The sequence below is a fragment of the Rhinopithecus bieti genome, unplaced genomic scaffold (assembly GCF_001698545.2).
Source record: "Rhinopithecus bieti isolate Rb0 unplaced genomic scaffold, ASM169854v2 scaffold_25291, whole genome shotgun sequence".
Taxonomy (NCBI): domain Eukaryota; kingdom Metazoa; phylum Chordata; class Mammalia; order Primates; family Cercopithecidae; genus Rhinopithecus; species Rhinopithecus bieti.
The window spans coordinates 4,440-29,170 of NW_016811667.1; the positions used below are offsets into that span (position 1 = coordinate 4,440).

At 39.5% G+C, this 24,731-nt stretch overlaps 1 protein-coding gene across 4 annotated transcripts; it reads right to left on the minus strand.

Annotated features, from left to right (window-relative positions):
- Positions 1 to 472: 472 nt before the first annotated feature.
- On the minus strand, positions 473 to 18,089 carry CCNJ (cyclin J). Of its 4 annotated transcripts, none has more exons than XM_017894586.1 (6): positions 17,767 to 18,089; positions 17,025 to 17,134; positions 11,023 to 11,233; positions 4,382 to 4,681; positions 4,135 to 4,258; positions 473 to 3,516 (listed from the first exon to the last, which is right to left on the minus strand). In XM_017894586.1, the coding sequence occupies exons 2-6, from the start codon at positions 17,091 to 17,093 to the stop codon at positions 3,105 to 3,107; spliced, it is 1,116 nt and encodes a 371-aa protein (XP_017750075.1). In that variant the 5' UTR covers positions 17,094 to 17,134; positions 17,767 to 18,089; the 3' UTR covers positions 473 to 3,104. The 4 variants fall into 4 exon arrangements, with proteins under 4 accessions (XP_017750075.1, XP_017750073.1, XP_017750076.1 ...); XM_017894584.1 differs by having other exon boundaries at positions 4,135 to 4,294; XM_017894587.1 differs by having other exon boundaries at positions 4,135 to 4,294; positions 4,382 to 4,486; positions 17,767 to 18,085.
- Positions 18,090 to 24,731: the final 6,642 nt, after the last annotated feature.

Consider the following 24,731-nt stretch of genomic DNA (forward strand, 5'->3'; position numbering starts at 1 on the left):
TACAAACCTGTTAAATTTTACTTTTCAAAACAAATTCCATCTGCTAAGATTTAAGTTGAATTAAGTAGCAAATGATATTTATACTCAGGTAAACAGACCATTCTCACTCACTGTAGACCCTATGTTCCTTCTCACAGCTTTAACTATTTTCTGTGTCCCTACTTTTGAGATCAAACTTCAAATTTTCTGATGCTTGCATGATTGTTGAATAAACTAGAATCTGTAGATGCTAACATACTAACAACTGATTTTAAGCTCAAAAGGCAACAATGGTGTCCAATATACTTTTGTGGGCTTTAATGCTCAGTATGGAATACATAATGAACAGATGTTTTATGCCACTAATGGCTATATTCTACATCTTGATAGCTTTTAGTAAATATAATCATGATTCCAAGTCTGAATTACATGAGATGCTTCACTAGAGCTGCAAATATACAAGTTTGTATTTGAAACAAAAATACCAAAGCCATTTTACTGAAAACTAGTTTTATTTTAAAATTAAGTGCATAGCACTCATCTAATTCCATTGGTGTAGACTTTAGCACCATACTTGCTATTTGCAATTAATGTCATAACACAGATACATTTTGGTTTGCAGTCTGTACTTGAGTAGTGTTTATTTAGTGGACTTTGGTAAAGCCCTTCATACATATTAATCTCTTCACAGTACACATTTAATGATGGTCCAGTAATCTCAAAAAAAAAAAAAAAGCCTACTTTGAAGACTAATCAATAAATTAAACAAAACAAAACCCACACAATGCTCCCCCACCCCCCAAAGCTAGCAGTTGTGAGTTGTATTTATATTGAAACCTAATGTTTTAAAAATAGTTCTGGTTTTCCAACCACCCCATCCCACCCCGGGTATGCAGCAGTAGTAATCAATTATTTTATTCTACCCCCCCAAAAGATTATGAATCCAGTGTTCTTTAGCTTTTTAAAATATAAATTGGGAAAGTGTTATTAATAAGCTTTTTTAAAAGGCATATTCTTCTATAACAAGTACGGCATATAAACCAATCAATAAAAGTATTTGACAAGACATTTAAGTTACCACAGGCACTGGCTGTTGTTTCAAGTTGGGATCTCTATCCCAGTATCTTACATTCATAGCATTATTGAGGTAGTTAAAATACTGAAAATTGGACTCCAGGTTGCTGGCTTCTGAATGTGAATGTGAAAGATATATTCTCTTTTGAGCCTACTTTCCCCCCAAACAATTCAAGTTTTCTTGAGGTAAGAACTACCAAAATCCAATTAGCAGCCTTCTTTAGAAAGGAAAAGTGATGATACTTTCAGAAAACAATTTTCATTCTTAAAAACTGCCATGAGTGTTCTTACCTGAGTGGTTTTCATTTTATCTACCAGACTAATAAATCCACATCATGCCCTATGTACTCTAAATATAAAAGTTATTTTCTTTTTAAGGAAAAGATATTTCTCTAAGCATTCATGCTGGTAGAAGCTACCCACCCACATTCATCCCCAGGAGCCATCTGGATCAGTCCATCACTGTGTTGAGCCCCTTCCCTTCCTGACAAAGGCCATTGGCTTGATTACTGAGACTCCTGCTGCATACCCACAACATCTTTATAGTAAGTTTGTCTTCAATGCATATTGTGGCAGTCACATATCTGCCACGCAGATTCCCTTCTATTCAAGTGCTATCTTAAAAAAAAACACAAAAAGACACATCTTACTAATTTTTAAACCAGAAAGCTTCCCTCCACCAAATCTTTCTTCTCCCACAGAAAGGAGCACAATGTATACAGTTTATCAGTTACTACAATGACTTTCTAACTTTTTAAGGTTATTCCTCCAAAATTCTTTACCCCCAAACTGCCCTTGCTGTAATGACAATTATTGCTGTTTGCAGTTAATACCAGTACAGTGAAATGTCCCAGGGCAGTTGTAGGGTCAATCTAATGAAAGTAGCTACTGAAATTTAGTCATCAGTTACCTTTGCCTGTTTAGACGGACTAGAGCTGGATTCAAAGGTTGCTTAAAAAACCTGTCTTCCACATAACAAAGTGCTGCTCTAGCACAACCTGAGAACTACCCTGGCCACAGTCCCTTCCAAAATAAACCTATAGGACTTTATTCTAGCACTGACCTCTTAGAGTTATGCCATCCCTTGAAATAACTTTTTAAGAATGCCAATTCTGAGTATAAATCATAGATTGCACTGAGAAATGCAAAACCTACATATGTATTATGAATCACAGGAACTACCACTTCATTCTGAGCTATAATATTACGTTCTCATTTGAAAACACACCCTAGCAAGAGTATATTAACCTATGTTATAAAGGTAGTTCACACTATAACATTCCCAAGGCATGTTGCATTACAGTTAAGTGTTTCCAAGTAGTACAGATTCCCTGAGTTAAATCTATTTTAATTCTAAAAATTTGAGGTTGATCACTTAGGGAAAAAAAGAAAAATTATGACCATGATTTAAAAAACAAGATCTTTTTCACCCTTAATTTTAGTATATTAATCCAGATACCTATACTATTTATGAGAGGAAGTTATATAGAATCATCTAAAAAAATTTTTTTTACTGCACAGATTGGTATAGCATAACAATTCGTTAAGTTTAAACTTAGTCAAAATTCATGTGTAGAACAAAAATAAAAAATTGTAGAATAAAAAAACCTTTTCAAAAATTAATACTGTAACTTTCCTTCATAAAAGACTGTTTGGCAAGTCCATAGATAAGATAAACATTTAGTCTTTGACTTAGAAGCCAACATTAGGCCCAGATGCTACCACAGGTCAAACCTCAAAATGGCAAATTGGAGTCTGTCCAAATTTTCTATTGTATTGAATATTTTTGAAATATTTGGACCATCAGCCAGGACGTGAACATTTTTGTCATACAGGGATTTGTTGTAACAGAATTTGACATACTGTTAATTTGCTTAGTCCTCCCAGGATTCATGGTGCGTTAAAAGGGATATTCAGTCTTCCTGGTGCTGGTACCTGAAGAGTTCTGATGTCACTTAGATCCCTTTCTTTTTGAACAGAAGTTTACAAAACGCTTACCCATAGCTTCATGTCGCAAAGCAGTCTGGGTCAGTTATCAGCTTCACACATAATCACCTTTCAAAACATGGAGTAATACAGGGGTAATGTTCATTTATCTGATAACTCCGGTTATAAGAAACGCTCAGACAGGGCTTAACTTCTACTGGTATTGCCAGTGACATCCCAACACCAGTCTGCATGTGCCCAAGGCCCTGAACACTAGTTTGGAAGCCCGCAGGACATGTCTGTAGTGTGTAAGATGAGGTGTGTGTGGTCGATACAATCTGCTGACAGCTTGGTTGTTCTGACGTAGGATGGCGATACTGCAGTGAGGTCTGATGTGTCTGATGGAGATACTGAGGTTGCTGAAAGTGAACTGGCCGTGAGGGCTGGGAGGCTGTCTGGAACACACTTAGTTGCGCTGACTGAGGTCCTGCTTGCCCTCTCTGTTTGTTTGCTTCTTTCACATCATTATCGTGAGCACTGAAATATGGAGAGAAAGGAAACTATTAAAAATATTACTTGAGAAGAATTTGCAAGAAAGTCAGGCCCCATCCCCAACTCCCCAACAGCTTCTTCCACTTGCCACCACTACCGAGGGAGCAGTCACTGCACCATAATTCCAACAACAGTGAGACCTCGCTTGTGTCCTTCTAAAGCTATTTCCCTTGATGTGAACCTTCCTGGTAGCTTTGAGGATTATTTCCAGTTTGGGAGATGTGTACACAATAAGCACGTAAGTGTGGCTGCCACTTTGGTAACATCCTGGTGGCCCCCAAAATTCAAAGATGTTAGGAATGGGGCAAGGCTGGCCTGGACTGATCTCAGAGTTACTGACTTACAGATACAAAAAAGCAGCTCCTTTCCTTATCATGTGCCCAGAATCATTCTAGCAATGACACCTTCTAACTGATTAATGGCCAAAAGGGACTCTCCTTCCCCAGAGTTCTGCTCATACATGGGCTTCCTCATGGCAGCAAGTAACTGCTGCCAAAAGCAAATAACCTAGAAACTCTGTGCCTTTCAGAAGTTTTCAGGGCACCTCATGCATGAAAAAAACTGTTAATGAGAAAGTACAAACACAAGAATAAAAAGGCTTACATCAATAGTCGTTCAATACACTGTACTAAGAAATCCCAAGAGTAGGCAGTAAGACGATGCAGTCTTGTAGGCCACGTTGGAGAAAGACGAAGTATAATCCTCGAAGAAGCCACACATGCAGCAGCTACTAAAGAAGGTGCATAATTTAGAAAGGCATAATCTGTGGAGACACCAAAAATGAACTTAAGGAACAGAATACACGAGTCACAAGTGCACAAGTCACTTACTGGTATTCACAACAACCCACCTTGCAAAGACACTTCCAGGAAGTAATCTGCGTATTTGGCCATGTAGAGTTTAGTCTTTTCCAAGCAAATCATTGGCCAGCCGTCATGAAGATCTGTTTCGTGTACTGCTTCAGAGAGATAATACTCAATGAAATGGGCGGCTGTTGGAAGGCAGAGGTTCCACTGAAAGGTTTCTAATAATAATAGTTCCATATGTAGCAAATTTTGTTTTGTTAATACTAGATTCATATTAGTCATACAACCCAGGCTGTTGAGCTGCTCCAGCTTAGGCACACTATCTTCTTTTTCTTCAAATTTACCTTACAAGAAAAGGGGATGGGAGGGGAGAGAAAATGTTAGGCAAGTGATCATTACAGGTCTAGTCAGTAAAATGGGATCTGCTGTCTTACTGCCAGGATTTAGATCCAAAGACGTAGTTTACCTTAACAGATACAGTTGTGCCAGAACCTGTGTTTTCTTTCCCAGTGCCACCATCCCCAACCTTTCCCCAATCCCCTGGAAAAAAAAAATGCTTGAAATACATAAACATTTTGTTCTGTGTTCTAGTATAGAATGGAAATAGTCATGTGCCAGTGAAAAAAATAACTCAATCTCATCAGCTGAATATTTTCAGGAAATTTTTTTTTGCAGTGGGTGGTAGCTGGTAAAATAAATGATTTGATTTTAGAGTAGAAGATAGTTTTAACAATTTAATGTCATAGCTTTATTTGAAATAAAACATAGTTAAGCTCCAATTGTTTCATCTTGGCATCAACATAATCTCAATTCCAGAGAGAGAGACTGGAGGGAGAAATTGGGTGAACATTTAACACAAGCACTATCATTCCATAAAAAACCCCATTCCCCACTTCTTCTGAATTCAAAACAAAAATCTAGTCTGTTGAAGAAAAAAGGGGCATGGGGAGATAGTTTCTATCTGCTTTTAAATTTCCTTACTGAAAGCAGAATAGTAAAGACAATATGGCTGAACATTATTCAAAGGGATTAATTTCTTTTCTGGAAATACCTATCTATAAGGTTTCAACTATGCACAGCTGAAGAATAAAGATTCTCTTTCCAGCCCCAGAATGTTTCTGTCGATTATGTACCATCTTACACTTTACTTTCCAAACAAGCATTTTACTGTCTCTCTATATAAAGCCTTCATTTTAGAAAGTATTTCTAGAACTGACGGCTGGAGAACATTTACAAACTATTAAGTACTATTATGATTTTCCAGATGCAGCAACAGAACCAGAGTTGTCATCAAGCCTTTTTGGGTCTTTGTTCCATGGTGGTCCACAAAAGAAAGGAAATTATAACTAAAGCTCCTGCTATTGTGTTCTATTTTAGATTAAGGTTTAAAACCATCATATTATGATTATTATAGATTTCTCACAATAGATTTTACACCCATACTTGTTCAAAATCATTTGAATGTTACTACAGCAACACATATTACTATATAAAAATTATTTTAGTATTTTGAGATATTTCAATATATTTTCATTTCCTTGGAAATTTTATAATTTTATTCTTTAAAAATGTTTTTTTGGAGAAGAACCAGAAAGAATGCCAAACCAGGAGAAACCAGAAGAGTTTCTCTGTGATGATTCTCTTCTAGAGGGGATGGGTTTGCATCACACATTAAAGTTGCTACACTCAGCCCAGATGCTCAGTGTACAGGCAGTGGTGCTAGAGCCAGTGGGGATTTGCTCATGTTGGTTTGCTTTGGAGCTGGGGGAAAAATGCTGCTGACTGCCTTGATCTTTGCTTAGGGAGCGGAACTGGTATAAAAGGCATTTTTCTCCTATGCCAGGAGATTCTAAGCTCATGTGTTGTGAAGAATCTAAGCCCAAAGAAGCAGGAGTGATGGCAGAGAGGTGAACTTCCTTGTATCTAAACCACTCTAAATATTGCTACAGGTAGAAGCTGATCCCAAACTTAATTCGAACCTTAAGAATCTAGATAGCTCTTCCTAATTAAAATCACATAAAGATCAATTTAACAAGTTTTGCCAATAGCAAATACTTAAAGTTGAAAGCACTAAAGTGGTCTGTATGACACAGTTATCCAGCATATTGCCTGAAAAAAGAAGAGGAAACCAATGTTCTTAGTATAAAGTGAAATTCTTCAGAAGGAGAATGACCTAGAAATTTGGTTCAGTGACTCTGGATGAATCATTACAGCTTTCAAGCACCCTGCCATTTGTGTAGCAACAGCAATACTGACAGAATACTTCAAAGGAATACTGTAGAAATTAATGAGTTTATTTATATTATGCTTAAAGTTCCTTTGAAGAAATTAATACATCATAATTGAAGGAGTAAGAATGTTTCATATTATCTCTTTGAAATCTTCAACATTGGGGAAAAAAATTGCATATGACCAATTTCACTGCTCAAAAACCAAGGTAGTGAGGTTGGCCAATCCATTTAAGGTCAGATAAGTTCAATCAAACCAAAAATGGAAGTCAAAAGGAAAATTTATGTCTGAATTCCCAAATTTGCACTTCTAGACCAGAACTGACAGATTTCTATATTATTAAGCATCTATGGGATGTTTGCATTTATAAAATATTTGGCTACTACAAGTGTGAAGGACTTTGCATATTGATCTTGCTAAGTTAAGAATAATCTGCATTCTGAATAAATAACCATACTTGAGGTTTTAATTCAGGGTTCAAATTTTTTGGAATTGTTCCATTATGTATAGTAATAAATATTCAGATACATGGATACTAAAAGATTTCAAAAAGTATGAAGTATGATAATGTCAATGAGTACCTGCATTCATATCTATAGTTTTTGTTGTGCTGACTTCTATGCGTATGTTCATTTTAAGTATACTTATCCACATTACCACACAGATCACAAAGATCAGTTTCTTCAATTGAAAGGAAATACCAGAAGCCATGTGAGTATATTGATAAAGGCCCCAAACAGGAAATAAGGGCACAGGAAATTCATATCTGCTTCCCAGAAAATAAAGAATTAGAGGCCATAGAAACAAAAACACTGGGTTGTCTTTCCTTTATAGGATATGTTCATATCAGCCATGGAAACCAACACATTTTCAAAGCCAGCAGTGAATAGTAGGTATGTGGTAGAGATTTATATACTGAATAGGGCATGGATCAGATGTCACAGAGTGCTCTGCCAATCCACATTCTATTGTTTTATTACTAAGTAGGAGGAGAAAAAGTCATCCCTAACATATACTAAGAATTATCACAAATTTATAAGATGAATCTAATATGAAAGTGGGCAAAAAAAAAGGTAATTAATAGAAAAAAATTCTAAGCTCATTAAAAATTGAGATGTAAATTAAACCAACTGTGAGATACAAATTTTCACAGATCAGTAAAAAGCTTTGCTAACCCAGTATTGGTTGGCAAGGGGAAACAAGTGCTTGTTACAAATTGTTACTACTAAAAGCCTCTGTCTCACTTTTCACTTCGTCTTGACTCCAAGATCATTTCTTAGTTATGTAAGATCTTGAGCAAATTATGAGAAATGTTATCTCCAAGATTACTTCCACATGCTCCATAAATGTAATGTTGTTCACAGAAGCCAAGGGAAGCCAGGGCATACATGTGAAAGAGTTGGAATAGGAGAATTTCCTTGGACAAATTAGGGTCCAGTTTGAAATAGGCCAAAACCTTTAGGGTAAAGGAGGCAGGCTAAAGGTAACAGAGCAACTTATGGGGGAATTAATAATTATCATGCTAATCTTTTAATGTTTCCATTTCCTACATGCTTTTAAACATATTACCCCCACTTGATCCTCAGAACAACTTTGTAAGGTGTCTTTATTTCCATCTTATAAAGAAATAGCCTGAGATTCAAGGGTTGTTGAAATTCATATTGCTGATGAGATTCCAACCCAGGGAATCCATCACTATGGTCATTACTCCAACACTACACATAGCTCTCCAAGATAATCTGTAGGCTCTTTCTTCTAATAGTGTAGACATAAGCATTTGCTTCTAGAACTTACAAAGTATGCTCCATCTTTGGCCAAACCACCTACAGCTTCCCATTACAATGAACTCTACAAATTTAAAACAGGAATCAGACACTGAAAACAGGTTATCAGTTTATAAGAATCCTAAGCTCTTCTGCTGTAAAGTTATAGACTAGGGTTGGGGGGCAACAGTAGAGAGACTGCTGCCTGCTAAGGGCCAACCTCTTCAATTCCCGACCCTGGTGTAGAGCTGATAGCTCAAACTCTTTTGAACAACTTGCTACTTGGGAGGAGCAGAACTCCTTAAGAATACCTCACATACATTCCTACTATCCAGTGCAAAAGGAAGAATGTAAAAGCAATTCTTTCCTCAAGGAAAGGGAAATCAGGAGTCATCAGCAGAAAAAGGAGGGAGGTATCCAGTTCTTTTAGTAATAGGTGATAATTCATATTTGAACCCTAGCAAATACAGATCCTAATGCCTAATTACTGCAAAGTCACAAATAACTACATCTTACCACTGATATTAATCCAAATAGTTCAATAAAATAAATTGTTCATGACCTTAAACTAACAGAAATATATAATTTAAAAATAACAACAATTGAAAACTCAATTCCAACCAACCTAAGATGGTACACAAAGATGACCCTCCCACTTGGCCCACACTACAAGAATCACAGGCACAGAGCAGGTGGGACATGGTAGTATTAAAATGACAGTGATGGCCACACAGTTACTTTCCATTAATGATACCAAGCTTTTAAAATAATCTAACTTGCATGTCTGATTTCCAGTGACACTCTACTATAAACTGATTCTATAATAAACACACTGTACAATAACAAAAAGCCATTTTATTTGTGGACTCACATCTACACTGTCAAGTGTGAGCTTTTCCAATCTTATACAAACTATTAAACCCCAAAGGGCTTCACAGCCAGTGATTAAACACATACAGTATTACACACATGGTTACTTACGAGCATGAAACTTTAATTGGAAGCTAAATTAAAGGTTAATTATAAATATACAAGCATTACCTCTCTGGCTCCTGGGTGGGGGGTGAGGGGTGAGGGATGAGTGAAGTGTCTGAATTTTAGAGAACAATAGATTAAAGGGGAAATGTAGGTATTCAGGAAGTAAATGGTATTCTAAGAATTTTGCTCAACGTACTTGGGGATGAGACTGGAAAGGTGGCTAGGTCCAGATGAAAGATTCTAAACACTACATTAAGTAGTTTCCACCTTAACATATAGGCAGTGGGAAGTCATGCTGCAGCTGTGTTTTATTTACATTCAGCCTGGTTCTACAATGGATCTGAAATAACTTACAAAAGGACATTCCAGGGGATAAAATAAGTAGTTGAGGTCATCAGATCAAAGGAAGAACAAAGGTCGGAAAATAAAATCTGAGAAGAGATTAGTACCAGAAATGATACTACACAGGACTACATTTGGTTTCAGGTTTGTAAGCAGCCAAGGACAGAAGTGCTAAAGAACTTTAGTGGCATGGATATAGGGGGAATGTTCCTTATTTCATCCCAGTCATATTTGACTCCAAAACCTCAAGTGGGAGTTAGAGGTGAAGGTTATCAGTATATCTACGTACTACTTTAAGATTCTATTGTAATGACATGGATCATACAGAAACTACATTACTGACTTAACTTCAATATCAAATACAATCTTTATCCCTCAAGTGGGAGTTAAAAGTGAAGGTTATCAATACATCTACATACTATAAATTTCTACTGTAATGACATGAATATAGAAACTATATTACTGATTCAACTTCCATATCAAATACAATCTTCCACATTATTAAAAGAAAGAAACACAATTTCAATTCCTTTACGTGCCCTATCTTCAGTGAGAGTACCAACAAGCAATGAAATGAGATACAGGAAGATGTAAAGAGAAAGAGGGGCCAAAAGGTCCACCAGTATTTTCTGTACTGAGTAACAAATATGGTTGTATCAGATTGTATCTCGGAGCCTACTACATAGTTGGTCTAATGCATAAGCAAAAGTTTTCACATTTGTAGTAGTTGCACATTAACTTTTAGTTCATTAAGCCAACTCATTATGTAGTCAGTACAAAGTATTTTAATATAAGAGTATGGTACTTTCAAGACAGTTTCTCAACTTTAGCTCCATTGATGTTTTGGGACAGAGAATTTTGTTATGGGGAGCTGTCCTGTACACTACAGGATGTTTAGCAGCATCCCAGGCCTCTATGTACTAGATGCTAAAAAAGCAGTTCCCACTCTATCACCAGATGTGACAACCAAAACGTCTGTACACATTGCCAAGTGTTCCCTGTGGGACAAAACTGCTCCTGGTTTAGAACCACTGCTTTAAGACAATGGTTCTCAATTGGAAAGGTAAAGCAAAATCACCTTCAGAACTTTTTCAAAAAGTTAAAAAATACCCAGTACCCATTATGTAGATTGTGTCTTAGTAGATCTGGAGTGGCCTAGGATGTACGGCTTAGGCACATATTTTTAACAGGTTCCAAAGCCATTTTTCAATGTCTGGTTAAGAATTATTGCACTGAGAAGCACTTTTAAGCTTCCTGATACTAGTGAACTGGAATGAATGGGATTTGATGATATTTCACTGAGTTCTAAATAAATTTATTTTATTATATAAACATCAGAAATTTCCAGTCATGTAAATCAGATTCATACTTACTTGCTAGAAGCAGGCAAGAAAGCGCAACTAAATGCAGCTGCTGGATAGAGATGTCATAGCGGTCCATAAACAGGTCCAGTAAATAGACAGCAAGATGGCGGGCAGAAGGGCAGAGCGTGAAGCGATTGCTCACAATGGCAATCAAGTCAGCAAAATACCGTCTGAGACTTAATTGAGGGGACTGGCCTTTATAGGAGGGCAACTTCAGCTCCTAAGTCAAAAGGAACAACATTTAGTCTGACCCATCTGTAGACTTATCCCCACAATGCAATGACTTAACATTGTTTTTCCAATATATTAGTATTACAAGTGCCTAAAACATACTTTTCTTGACTGGAATACAAAAATGAAAAAGTTAAGTGGAAGGATAATGAATGACACTTAAAACCAAAATTTTCTCCTTATTCTTAACCACCTCTGATGTGAACAATTATAGATGTTCTTGTTTCTTGCTTTCTAAAATGGATTCATCATACAAAGATTTTTAATAAGGGAATCCTATTTTCCCTACCAGGTGTTTTCAGAAAAACATCCCTGACAAAAAACCAACCACATAACACACACACAGCCCTACACCTCTCCAAGATGCTCAAAACTTTTGGTTAAAAGGTAATAGATAAGTGGATATGCTGCATGCAGTATTATACTTGCATTAGTGTAGAAACCAGTACCTATACACTAGTATCTTCTAATTTTGTTTCCCTTTTAACAGTTTTATGATCTGTCCTTTCCTATCATCCTCTCATATACCTAAAATCACTGTTCAATCTCAGGACTATATCAACTTGTTTTTTAAAATTGGAAAATTCTATACTATTAAAATATTTCCAGAGCATAAAGATGGAAAGCTTCCAAATTCATTTTATAAGATCAGCATAATACAGATACTAAACCCAACAGGTATCACAATAGAAGAAGTAACAGGGATATGACACCAAAAGCAGAACTCCCCATGCCCTGCAAAAAAAGAAAAAAGAAAAAGAGAAAGGGGACTTTAACAAAATTAAAAACTTTTATTTAACAAAAGATGCTATCAACAGAGTAAAAGGGCAACCCGCAGAATGGATGAAAATATTTATAATCATATCTGATAAGGGGTAAATATCTAGCTTATATAACTTATACAACTGGACAACAAAAAAACCTGATTATAAAAATGGGCAAAGGACTTGAATAGACATTTCTCCAAAGAAGATACATACAAATGCCCAACAAATATCATGAAACATGAAACAGTTGTTCAGCATCACTAGTTATTAAGAAATGCAAATCAAAAACACGAACAGCACTTCACACCTAGTTGGATTGCTATTATCAAAAACAAACAAAAAAACAAAACCAGAAAATCACAAGTGTTAGCTTTAATGTGGAGAAATTGGAATCCTTGTGCATTACTGGTGGGAATGTAAAATGATGTAGTTGTTACATCATTTTAACATGATGTAACATAAATTTAAAATGATGTAACAACTACATCATTTTACATTCCTCAATAAATTAAACGGAGTTACCACATGATCCAGCATACTCAAAAGAACTGAAAGCAGGGACTTGAAGAGAGATTTGTACACACATGTTCAAAACAGGATTATTCACAATAACCAAAAGGTGGAAACAATGCAAATGCCCACCAGCAGATGAATGGATAAACAAAATGTGGTATATACATGGAATATTATTCAGACTTAGAAAATTCTGATAATATGCTACATGGATGAACCCTGGAGACAGTATGCTAAATGAAAAAAGTCACAAAAGAACATTTATTGTATGATTCCACTTAATGAGTTACTTAGAATAGTCCTATTTATAGGGATAGAAAGTAGAACAGTGGTTATCAAAAGCTAGAGGGTAGGAAACTGGGGAGTAATCATTCAATGGGTATGGAGTTTCAGTTTGGGAAGATGAAAGAGTTCTAAAGATAGATAGTGGTGACAACAATACAAATGTACCTAATGTCACTGAACTGTACGGTTAAAAATGGTTAGAATGGTAAGTTTTATGTTGTGACAGGTGCTGGCAAGGTTGTGGAGAAAAAGGAACACTTTTACTGTTGGTGGGAGTGTAAATTAGTTCAACCATTGTGGAAGACAGTGTGGTGATTCCTCAAAGACCTAGAGGCAGAAATACCCTTTTACCTAGCAACCCCATTACTCAGTATATAACCAAAGGAATATAAATCATTCTACTATAAAGACACATGCACGTGTATGTTTACTGAAGCACTATTCACAATAGCAAAGACATGGAATCAACCTAAATGCCCATCAATGATAGACTGGATAAAGAAAATGTGGTACATATAGACCATGGAATACTGTACAGCCATAAAAAGGAACAAGATCACATCCTTTGCAGAGATATGGTTGCAGCTGGAGGCCATTATCCATAGCAAACTAATGCAGGAAAAGAAAACCAAATACCGCATGTTCTCACTTACAAATGGGAGCTAAATGATGAGAACACATGGACACATGTTGGGGGGAACACCACACACTGAGGCCTGTCGGAGGGTTGGGGTGGGAGGAGGAAGAGGATCAGGAAGAACAGCTAGTAGATGCTAGGATTAATACCTAGGTGATGGGATGATCTGTGCAGTAAACCATCGTGGCAAATGTTTACCTATGTAACAAACCTGCACATCCTGCACACGTATCCCGAACTTAAAAGTTGGGGGAAAAAAGTTTTATGATGATACATTTTACAATAAATGAAAAAGGGAAGTTATATATTCACCTAAATTAATATTATCTAAGATAAATGGATAAATAGTCAATGTAATTTAGTAGTATAGCCAAAGAATACATCAATTCTGGTTGTTTTTTGAGACAGGGTCTCCTTCTGTAGTGCCGGCTGGAGTACAGTGGCACCATCTTGGCTCACTGCACCCTCCACCTCCCAGGCTCAAGCAATCCAACCACCTCAACCTCTGGGGTAGCTGGGACTACAAGCGCTCACTGTCCCGCCCAGTTACTTTCGGTAGAAACAGGGTCTCGCTATGTTACCCAGGCTGGTCTGGAGCTTATGGACTCAAGTGATCCACCTGCTTTGACCTCCCAAAGTGTTGAGATTACAGGTGTGAGCCACCATGCTTGGCCAAAAAAAAAAATTTTTTTTTCACATAAAGATGCCGATTTCTCGTGCAGCTCCTAGGATTTTTTTCTCCTTAACTGTTTCGTCGGATCTTTACGAAGGTGTAAGTGAATGGCAACTTTACCTTTGCTGCTATCATGTGACATTTATTGAGCATCTCCCACGTAGCAGACGCTATACTAACCCAGGCATAAAAGCTGGAAAAACAGTCTTAAGCCTATCTCTAGCAGGTGAATCAAATACAGAGATTATCACACGATATAGTCATCACAGGTTATTATGGCAACACTTAGGAAGAAAATCTAACTTAGCTCAGGGATTAGGGAGTTGGGAAAAAAGGCAACACCAGATCAGGTTTTTCCCAAAAAGTGGCCTGAACATGGTCTTAAAGACTCCCTGGAAAACACTGATGGACTTCACTTTCTTAATGTTTCTCACAAAGCTAGAATTGTTCTCATTTGTCATTAAGGTTCCTAAAAACACTTTCTCAAACAGCCTATCACACTAAATATACACAGCAAAATAATGAGAAGAAAGGAGACAAAAGGGTGTAAGGTGACAGCTGCTTTGTAGGGGTTTTTTTTTTTGAGGGAGTGGATAGTTGGCATGATTTCCATTCATCGTCATTTTTACTCTTCCCTAGTAAACACAGTGCTAGTCACACTAAATATTTCTCCACAAACCTTGGATCTAAACATAGAACACCTTCCGCAATATCTCAATGGCAACTGCCCAAAGGAAGACCTAAATGTGGATGCTCTAAATTATAGATAAGATTAGACTGTGAAGGCAAGGATGTCTTGTTCGCTGTTATTGCTCTAACACCTGGCGTAATATCATGTATGTCATAAATAATCAACATGTTGAAGAAAAACAGATGACTATCTGACTGAATCACCAATTAATAGCCTGGAATTACCACGTCTTTTCTAGGAGAAAAGTCCATTTTAAGTTTCCTTCATTGTATTACAAACAGTGGTCTTTCCAGTTCCACAAGTTTAAGTTTTACTGATTAATGTAAATTCTTTATAAAGTGTTGCCAGTAAGAACCACTGTTTGCATAATGCTTAAACATAAAGACAACCCAGGGCACTAGGCCATAGGTGGCCCAAGAAAACTTTCAGTGGCATTCCTTCAGACCCTGTGGTAGCTTGTCCTCTGATAGGTCATAAGCAACTTGAGTGTAGGGTTGGGTCTTACGCCTTGGATGCTCCAGAAACTAATTCACAAAAGCCTTCAACAAATCTAAATCTAGAACAAACAAAAACAAACCAAAAAAACCCATGTCCAACCTCAACTGACAAAATTAATTCAGATAATCATTCATGAATTAAAATGATACACACATAAAATGATTGAAAACTACAGAAATCACCAAGAAAAACCTTTTAAGTGTCATGCCAATTAAAAAAATGTATTCTTGGCTGGGTGCAGTGGCTCATGCCTGTAATCCCAGCACTTTAGGAGGCCTAGGCAGGTGGATAACCTGACGTCAGGTGAAACTCCAACTCAAAAAAAAAGTACTCTTAATATCAACTAATTAATTTCACCACATACCAGAGGAATAAAGAGGCTGACACTTAAAACACTTTTCAAAATATGTACAACTCTATTAATTTTTTTAAAAAAGAAAACACTGCACGTTGAAAGATGACATCTGCCAAAGAAAAAAAGATCAAAAGCGTATCTGGACAATTTTCCAAGTAAAGAACCTGTAACTCTTTCCTAAGACTCCAGAGATCCCACTAGTTAGAATTTTTATGTGGTACAAACCATCTCCTAGGGGGCTGAACTGTATTTTAGTGAATCTTAGAAACTGAATGTCAGAATTAGTAAGTACCATTTAGAAATCTCAGGCCTAGAAAACGGTAACAATTTAAGTCAGAATTAGGTTTTCCAATCTACTTGACCTGGTCAGAAACTCAAGATAAAAAGTTCGTTATCATTCCAGGATCTCAACCCCAAGATTCAGAATCCTTTTTGTTGAAAGAGTCAGCTGTTTTGCTTCTTTCTCAATTTTCTACATTTAACAAATGGCTTTCTTTATCCAAGGTGAAACTGAGTTAAGCTAGAGATCATTTTGGATCTGGTCTCTCTTTTGGTTATCAAAGAGGCAGAAATGTCTCATTAATCGGCCTAATCTGCCTCGCCACATGCAGAGTAAAATCGTTACTTAATAGCAACAATACACAGACTCTGCTTTGTGTTGGAAAAGTATTTTTTTTCCAGTATCAAGTATATTAGGTCTACTTTCTGCCTTTGATATCAGCAGGAAGGGGCAGCCAACTCCCTCCACTTTAGGGCTTTTGAACAGCCCAAATCCTGAGGGGTAAGCGATAAGAAGTTATCACTTTGTGCTTACTATTTACCAAGAGCAGTTTCTAAGCACATGTACAGTACTAACTTAAGTTTCACAATCGCCAGAATCATAAAGCACACTCTTATTATTCCTCATTCTACAGATGAGGAAATCAAGAAACAAATTTAACTTGTCCCAAGTCTTACAGCAAGGGAGCGGAAAGGTTGAGGAATTTATGTACAAAAGCGACTTAAACTGGCTGCATGCAAGGGCAACTCTCGAACAAAGAGGGCTGTTCAGCCCAACAAAAATTCAGTATATACATCTTTTAAAATACAAGATCAAATTCATGATCCACCTGGATATCAGAACGTCCCTTTCCACCTTCCCTGGCCCAACTACAATCTCCCTCCCCATTCAAGTTGCAGGTTCTTCTGATACATCCCAGAGAAGGAGCCAAGAAGTAAATTAACCTTGAGCAAATGAGCAAACTCGTCTTTTCTGGCCCAGAAGATAGTGAGTAAAGAACCTGACCAGACCTTCCAGAGAGCCGAGATTCAGAACAACTGGCGCGAGACACAGGAGAAGGCAGGCCGGGCCTCGGAGTTACCTTGTAGCGAAGCGCTTGGTGAATGTCGGCGGCCAGCTGTCCTCGCCACCACTGCCCCTCCAGCTCCATGGGACCCGGCGGCGCGCCCAACCCGACGCGGCAACTCGAGTCTGTAAGACACACCCCAGGCGCGGTCACTGCCGGCTCCCCCGCGACCCTCTGCACCCCCTCCCCAGGGGGTGTGACCTCAGGCCACCCGATGTGGCTGCTCATCTTCACCTGACTCTTCCTCAACACAGCCCGACCCGAGTCGTTTCCTCCAACGCCACACGCGAGGCCGGGTCTGCCCCTCAGGAAGCGCCGAAGGACTCTGAGACTCCCTGCCCGACTGTGTGTCGGGCAAAAGAGGATCCACTCGGGCCCTGAGGTGCCAAAGCGCGGAGCCAGGTGCGAGCTCGGGAAGAGCTGGGGGAAGCCCGGCTTGGGCTCCCTGCGTCCGGGGCTGGAGCCCTCCCGCCCGTCCTGAGGAGCGGGGAGAGGTGACACGGTCACAGCCCCGCTGAGGGGAAACGCTCCCATGGAAAAGTCCGGGGGTGACCGTCTGCCTGGCCGGGGGTCTCCGCGTAGACGTCGGGGGCCTGCTCCTTCCCGGGACCCCCGAGAAACGCACGTTTCGCGCGGCCTCAGAAATGGGAACAAAAGGCCAGGCCAGTTAGGCTCTTCGCCTCACCCCGGGAGGGTCCACTGCCTCGCGCCTACCCCAGGCCTGCCAAGCCGCCCGGCCCCACGCTGGCTCCCTTACCCGGAACCGCGGCCCTTACAGCCCCAGCCCCGCTGGCGTGCGGGGGACGCCGGCCCCGCTCATGTTGCGGACAGTCGGCCGCTAAGCGCCGGCCTCAGCTCGGGCCCAGCGCCTGGACGCTCGCGCCGCCCATTGTTAAAGGACCGGCAGGCGGCTCCGCGTACAAAGCCAGCGCGGGGGCACTTGAGGCCCCGCCGCTACCAATCTCCTCTCGCGATACAGCCGGGTCGCCCCCAAGCCGTCCAATCGGCGGCCGGGCCGGGTCCAGGTGCAGAGCCAGGCGGCGGCGCGGCGGCTCCCGCCTGGGCTGGGTCAGCATCGCGGACGGCGCGGCGGGGCCTGGCGCTTCGGTTGCCGCGGCGCGCAGCCGCCACCTACTGCGAAGCTGGCCTGATCACGGGCTGGGGTCGGCAGAGTGCCGGAGAAATTGTAACGTGGATCACTGCAGTGACCAATCTAGTTAGGCCACTCACCTGCTGAGAACCTTCGATGGCTCCTCGGTGCCCGCGGAGCAAAGTTCCGACGCCTCAGTTTGGCGTTTAAAAGTCTTCACAGCATGGATTCGGTTTGCCTTACTTCACGTTGCACCAGCCCCTTCCATCCCAGGGGCTGCTCCGTGGATCATCAGGCCCTCTAAATGTGCTTTAGCTGTTTCTGTAGCGGTTTTTTTTTTTTTTTTTTGGTGAAATTCTCTTTTTAAGTTCCACCTCAAACTCCGCCTTTCTTCTAGAAATCTAATTAATCTCTTCCCCCTCCTTATTTTCGTTGCTGTAGGGATTCCCAAGAGCTTTGAATGAAGAGATTTAAGATTACTTCTAGTAACCTTGCTTGTCAAACCCATGGTGGATGTAATTAACCATCTGTGCTCGTAAATCAGGAAACTGCACAACTGTGAGAACACTCCGACGTCAATTGAGGTGATATGGGGGCTGAAATGTGATTAGAAGAAACCTAATCAATTCTATTTTAACCTCTGGTGGATTATCACAAAAGAGGTGGATGGTAACCCTAGGACAGTGAGACTGCCCACTTTTCTGAGACTGTAGATCAATCTCTTAATAGTAAAGCGTAAATATTTTAAAAACTTCACCCCTTTTACTTTGAATCCTTTGTCCAAAAAGATACATGATGATAAAGAACTACTACAAAGTGATAAATACATGTTATGTGATTCTGGGTGGCATCTTCATCCATCTGAAGATTATCAGCAGACTTACATATGAGCCGTACCCTATCCATAGACGATGCTTATACCCAGGAGAGCAGGCCCGCAGAAACCAAAGGCAAGAAAAGGGAAACTCAGAAGCTGAAGTTGGCAGATCCCAGCCTAACCTGACATAGTCCAGGGAGAAGGCTGTCCTGGCCTGTCTCTCAGTTGCAGGGGTCCTCTAGAGTGAAGGTAGACACAGGCTAAAAGTTTCATGCCGTTTTTAATGGCATTTAAATAATACCTCCTTGGGTTCCATTTCATGACTATTAAACAACTTTATAATAATTTGGCTTCTAAATGACTTAACTGTCCAGGGCCTATTTAAGAATACTTTCAGAAAAATGGGGCACAGACTATAATCGTTAGTATAAGAAGTAGACTGTATTTATGGTTTCTACTTTGAAAATATTGTTCATTGGGATATATTTGTTCAGAAATCATTATTATTTTCTGGACTTGCCTTGTGATGAGAAGACTTCAATATCCATTTCCTTTTGTGGATTAATGTTCATTTCACACATATATTTTGCCTTAGTGTGTTTTAGATTGTAAATCCTTAAAATGCAAAGTTCGGGCTTATTATGATTTCTTTAATTCCTTTAGAGCAAGGTGGACACAATAAGGTATTTACTTAACTCCTAAATAAAGTCTCTGCTCTCATAGAGTTGTTATTCCACTAGGAAGAGAGAGAGAATGAACAACAACAAAAAAACATATCACATGGTGACGAGCGATGTGAAGAAAAACAGAAAAAAAGGCTAGAAAGTGACCATGGGTGGCCTGAGTGTGGTGGCTCACACCTGTAATCCCATCACTTTGGGAGGCTGAGGCCAGATTACCTAAGGTCAGGAGTTCGAGACCAAGCTGGCCAATATGGTCAAACCCCGTCTCTACTAAAAATACAAATATTAGCTGAGTGTGGTGGTGGGCATCTATAATCCCAGCTACTCAGGAGGCTGAGGCAGAAGAATCGCTTGAGCCCAGGAGGCAGAGGTTGCAGTGAGCTGAGATCACACCACTGTACTCCAGCCTGGGTGACAGCGCCAGACTCTGTCTCAAAAAAAAAAAAAAAAGTGACCATGGGTGGACTTTGTTTCATGATAAGGTAAGGCATGCAAAGGCCTGAGGGAAGTGAGGGAGTAGGCACATATCAGGCTGAGGGAATGGTACATGCAAAGACTCTAAAAGGGAAGTGAGGCAGTAGGCACATATCAGGCTGAGGGAACAGTACATGCAAAGACTCTAAAGTGAAGGCATGTTTGGAATGAAAATAGAGGCCACTGTCTGGAGTGAAGAGACAGGAAAGATGTTCTAAGTCAAGGAAGCACTGATTACCAACGGTATGAAAGAATGGAAGTAAAAAGGCAGAACATCTATATAAAGGGCAGAATAGGGAAACTGCAGTCTATTGTGACTGCAGCATAAGGCACAGGTAGATTTGACAAGAGATGAGGCAGGACTAGATTCTCTGGAAAGCTTCTGTAACTCAAGGAACTTTAGACAGTGGAAAAGCACTGATTTTTAATTGTTTAAGTTTTTTAAATGAATGCATGAAAAAGGTAGATTTCAAGCCATAGAATACTGTATACAGTGACTAGCAAGTCTCTTTCCCTCCCCTGGTCCCAGTTTTTTCCAGAGGCGACACCATTACTGTTTTGTAGCCTTCCAGGGATATCCAGGTATTTATAACCATGCATATATATATATATATATATAAAACTCCCTTGCCTCATTTTGTGTACAAATGGTAGTGTGTCACATGTTCCATTGTGTACCTAGATTTTGTCATGCAGAATATTCCAGCGAACTTTCCATAACAGGACATCCAGGATTCCTTTTAATGGCACCATCATATTCTACTGGATGCAAAGGCCTGGGAGCCAAAAGCCCTGGGCTCTGGTTCTCGTTTCTTGATTTGTGGCTATTTGTAGTATTCAACTCATTGCAACTACTATTCATATCTACCATCTCTCAGTTGGACTTGTACAGTAGTCTCTTCACTGGTCTTATTGCAACTACTCCTGTCCTTCTTGAAAATATTCATCACCTAGTAGTTGGAGTGGTCATAAAAAGATAAATCACATCTGAGCTTGATAGTCAAGAGTTCCTAGATCACATTTCCAAACTGTTTTAGCATGTTGAAGAATGTTAAGGATAGTTTTTAAGTCTACTTTATAAAAAATTTGTTTCAGGTATTTGTAATCTACAGATATTTGTAATCTGTAGTTTACGAAAAATATTCCAAATCTTAAAATGCTATATAAGATTCTATTTCTGGATAAGATGGATGCGATAGTTAATTTTATGTGTCAACTTGATTGGGCCAAGATTGGGTGCCAGATATTTGGTCAAATATTATTCTGGGTGTGTCTGCGAGGGTGTTTTTGGATGTGATTAACATTTGAATCATAGAGTAAGTAAAGTGGATTGCCCTCCCTAATGTGAGTGGTCCTCAGCCAATCAGTTTTAAGGCCTGAAAAGAATAAAAAGGTTGACCCTTTGTTGAGGAAGAGAGAATTCCTGCTGCCCAACTTATTTGAGCTGGGACATAGGTCTTTCCTGGCCTTCAGATTCAAACTGAAACATCAGCTCTTCTTGCATCTTGAGCCTATGGGTTTTCAGACTGGAACTACCTGTCAACTCTTCTGGTCTCCAGCTCCTGACAGCAGATCTTGGGACTCCTCAGCCTTTATGATCATGTAAGATATAGATATATAACAATAGATATAGATATAATTCCTTAGTTTATATGTCTATATCTCTCTGTGTATATGCATATACACATATACACACATATATATGCAGATAGATAGGTAAATACACACATATGCACATGCACATTCTGTAGGTTCTGTTTCTCTGGAGAACGCTAGCACAATGGATTAAGCCAGCTTCATCCTGTCTCTCCCACTGAATGTAACTATAAAATCTGGACAGACTGCGTGAGCAACTATTTGAAGACAATGTAAAGTAAATAGTAGCAGGCAACTGGGGAAGAATACCTTAATTTGAAATATCACCAAACTGGTGGTGAGTTACCCCTTCTTCCTCCAGGATCCCCCAGCCTGGATTCAGGAAGCCTGAAATCTAGAAATGGGCACCAGGGCACAGAAAGAGAGAGCCCTAGGAGATTCCCTTTTGTTATGAGGAACAGCAAAGGAGTCTCCTAATGCTCAGAGTGAGGCAATTCCCATTTGTTCATTGGTTCTTTGTTCCTCTCTCTTTCTCTCTCTCTCTTTCTCTCTCTCTCTCTCTCTCTCTCTCTCTCTCTTTCCTCTCTCTCCTGCTGTAGCCCCCAGGCAATCTTCAGCAGATTGGTGGTAGCCACAACAGTGGTCATAGGGGCCCACAGGTGCCTAGAACTTAGGGAAGGAAAGCCTCTTATCTGATCAGAACAGCTGTGGTTGTTTGTTTTCCTTTGTCTTCCCACTGCCTTACTCTGGATGGAGGTACAATAATGGGAAGTGTGGGCAAAGAGGTGTAACTAAAAACCACAACTTTATGGCTGGAGAACTGAAAAAGGGAGGCCCAGGAAACTGAAAAGTACTGGGGAGACTGTGGAGAGGGAGGAGCAGCTTTGGAAAATGATCCCACAAAGTGCTTATGGACAACTGGGCTTACCTCTGAGTTGTGCATACATAGATCCACTCTGAAAAGACTAAAAACTGAGAACTGCTCAGAGCACTGGCTGGCCACTAAGCAGCACACACATGTGACAGATCTGAGTAGCACTGAAAGACTTTGAAAATGGACCTGACATCGAAACCACAACCCACAGAAGGCTAGCCAGAACTTGCAGCCTGAAGTCAACCAGATTGATTCCTGGGTACAACAAAAAACATCAATACTCTCCAAAAGATTTAAGTAAGACACAAATCTCCTAACATATAGCATATTCAAGTTGCCATGGATGCAACCCAAATTGCTCAGCCTACGAAGAACAAAAACAAATCTCAATTCTCACGGGAGAGACAATCAACAGACACCAACACTAAGATGACAGAGAATTATTTGACAAGACTTTAAAATAGCTATTATAGTAATGCTCCAAGAAGAGAAAACTTCCTTGAAATGAATGGAAAGATAGGAAGTTTCAGCAAATAAATAGAATACATAAAGAAGAATTAGATGGAAAATTTATAACTAAAAAGATAGAAAACCCACAAAACTTAAAACACTCTCTGGATGGGCTCATTAGGAGAATGGAGATGTCAGCGTAGTCAGTGAACTTCAAGGTAGATCAATAGAAATAGTACAATCTGAAAAAAAAGATGGAAGCAAATGAACAGAGACTTGGAGACCTGTGTGATAGTACCCAGTGGTCTAATGCTTATGTCATTGGAGTCTCTGAAGGAACGGAGAAAGAATATGGTACAGAAATATTTGGGAGAATAATGCCTGAAAATTCCTCTAATTTGAGAAAAGACAAAAACTTACACATTCAGAAATTCAGGTGATTGATGCTAACAAGGATAAGCTCAAAGAAATCTATACCCACAGACATGATAAAACTGCTAAAAACTAGGCTGGGCGCAGTTGCTCACACCTGTAATCCCAGCACTTTGGGAGGCCAAGGCAGGTGGATCACTTGAGGCCAGGAGTTTGAGACCAGCCTGGACAGCATGGTGAAACCCCATCTCTACTAAAAATACAAAAATTAGCTGGGCATGGTGAGGCTCACCTGTTATCCCAGCTACTTGGGAGGCTGAGGCAGGAGAATTGCTGGAACCTAGGAGGTGGAGGTTGCAGTGAGCTGAGATTAAGCCATTGCACTCCATCCTGGGTGACAGAGCAAGACTCTGTCTCAAAACAAAACACGCACACAAAACCTGCTAAAACTGGAGAAAAGAAAATTGTAAACAACCAGAGAGAAACAAAACATTATAGGGGACAATAAAAAATTCAACGTATGATGGGTCTCTCACCAGAAACCGAGAGGACCAGAGAGAAGTAGAACAAAATTTTTTAAATGCTGAGGTGCCACAACAAAGAAGGAAATCATGTCCTCTGCAGCAACATGGTTGCAGCTGGAGACCATTATCCTAAGTGAATTAATGCAGGAACAGAAAATCAAATATCACATATTCTCGCAAGTGGGAGCAAAACATTGGGTACTCATGGACATAAAGATGGCAACAATAGACACTGGGTACTACTACAGCAGGGAGGGAGAGAAGGGGAAAAGATTGAAAAACTTGGTTACTATCCTCACTTCCTGAGTGATGGGCTCATTCATATCTCAAACCTCAGCATCATTCAATATATCCATGTAACAAACCTACACATATACCCCCTTAATCTAAAATAAAGGTTGAAATTTTTTTTAGGTCCTGAGAGAAAAGAACTGTCAGGCCCAGAATTCTATATCCTGCAAAAATATCATTCAGAAATGAAATTAAAGACATTCACAGATGAAAGAAAACAAAGATTTGTTGTCAGTAAACCTGCTCTAAAAGAATTGCGAAAGGACATTTTTTAAACAGAAGGGAAATAATACCAGAAGGAAACTTGGCACATCAGGAATGAAGGAAGAACAACAGAGTGATAAATGTCTGGGTAAACATTCTTTTCCACTGAGTTCTTTAAAATACATTTGATGGTTAAAAGCAAAAATGTGAACATTGTCTTCTAGTGTTTTCAGCATATACTTCAACAGATACAATATATTAGACAATTATACCATAAAAGCAGAAGAACAGATGAGTATGTGGTAAGATTTCTACATTCCACTTAAAAGTGTAAAAAGTAGATTCTG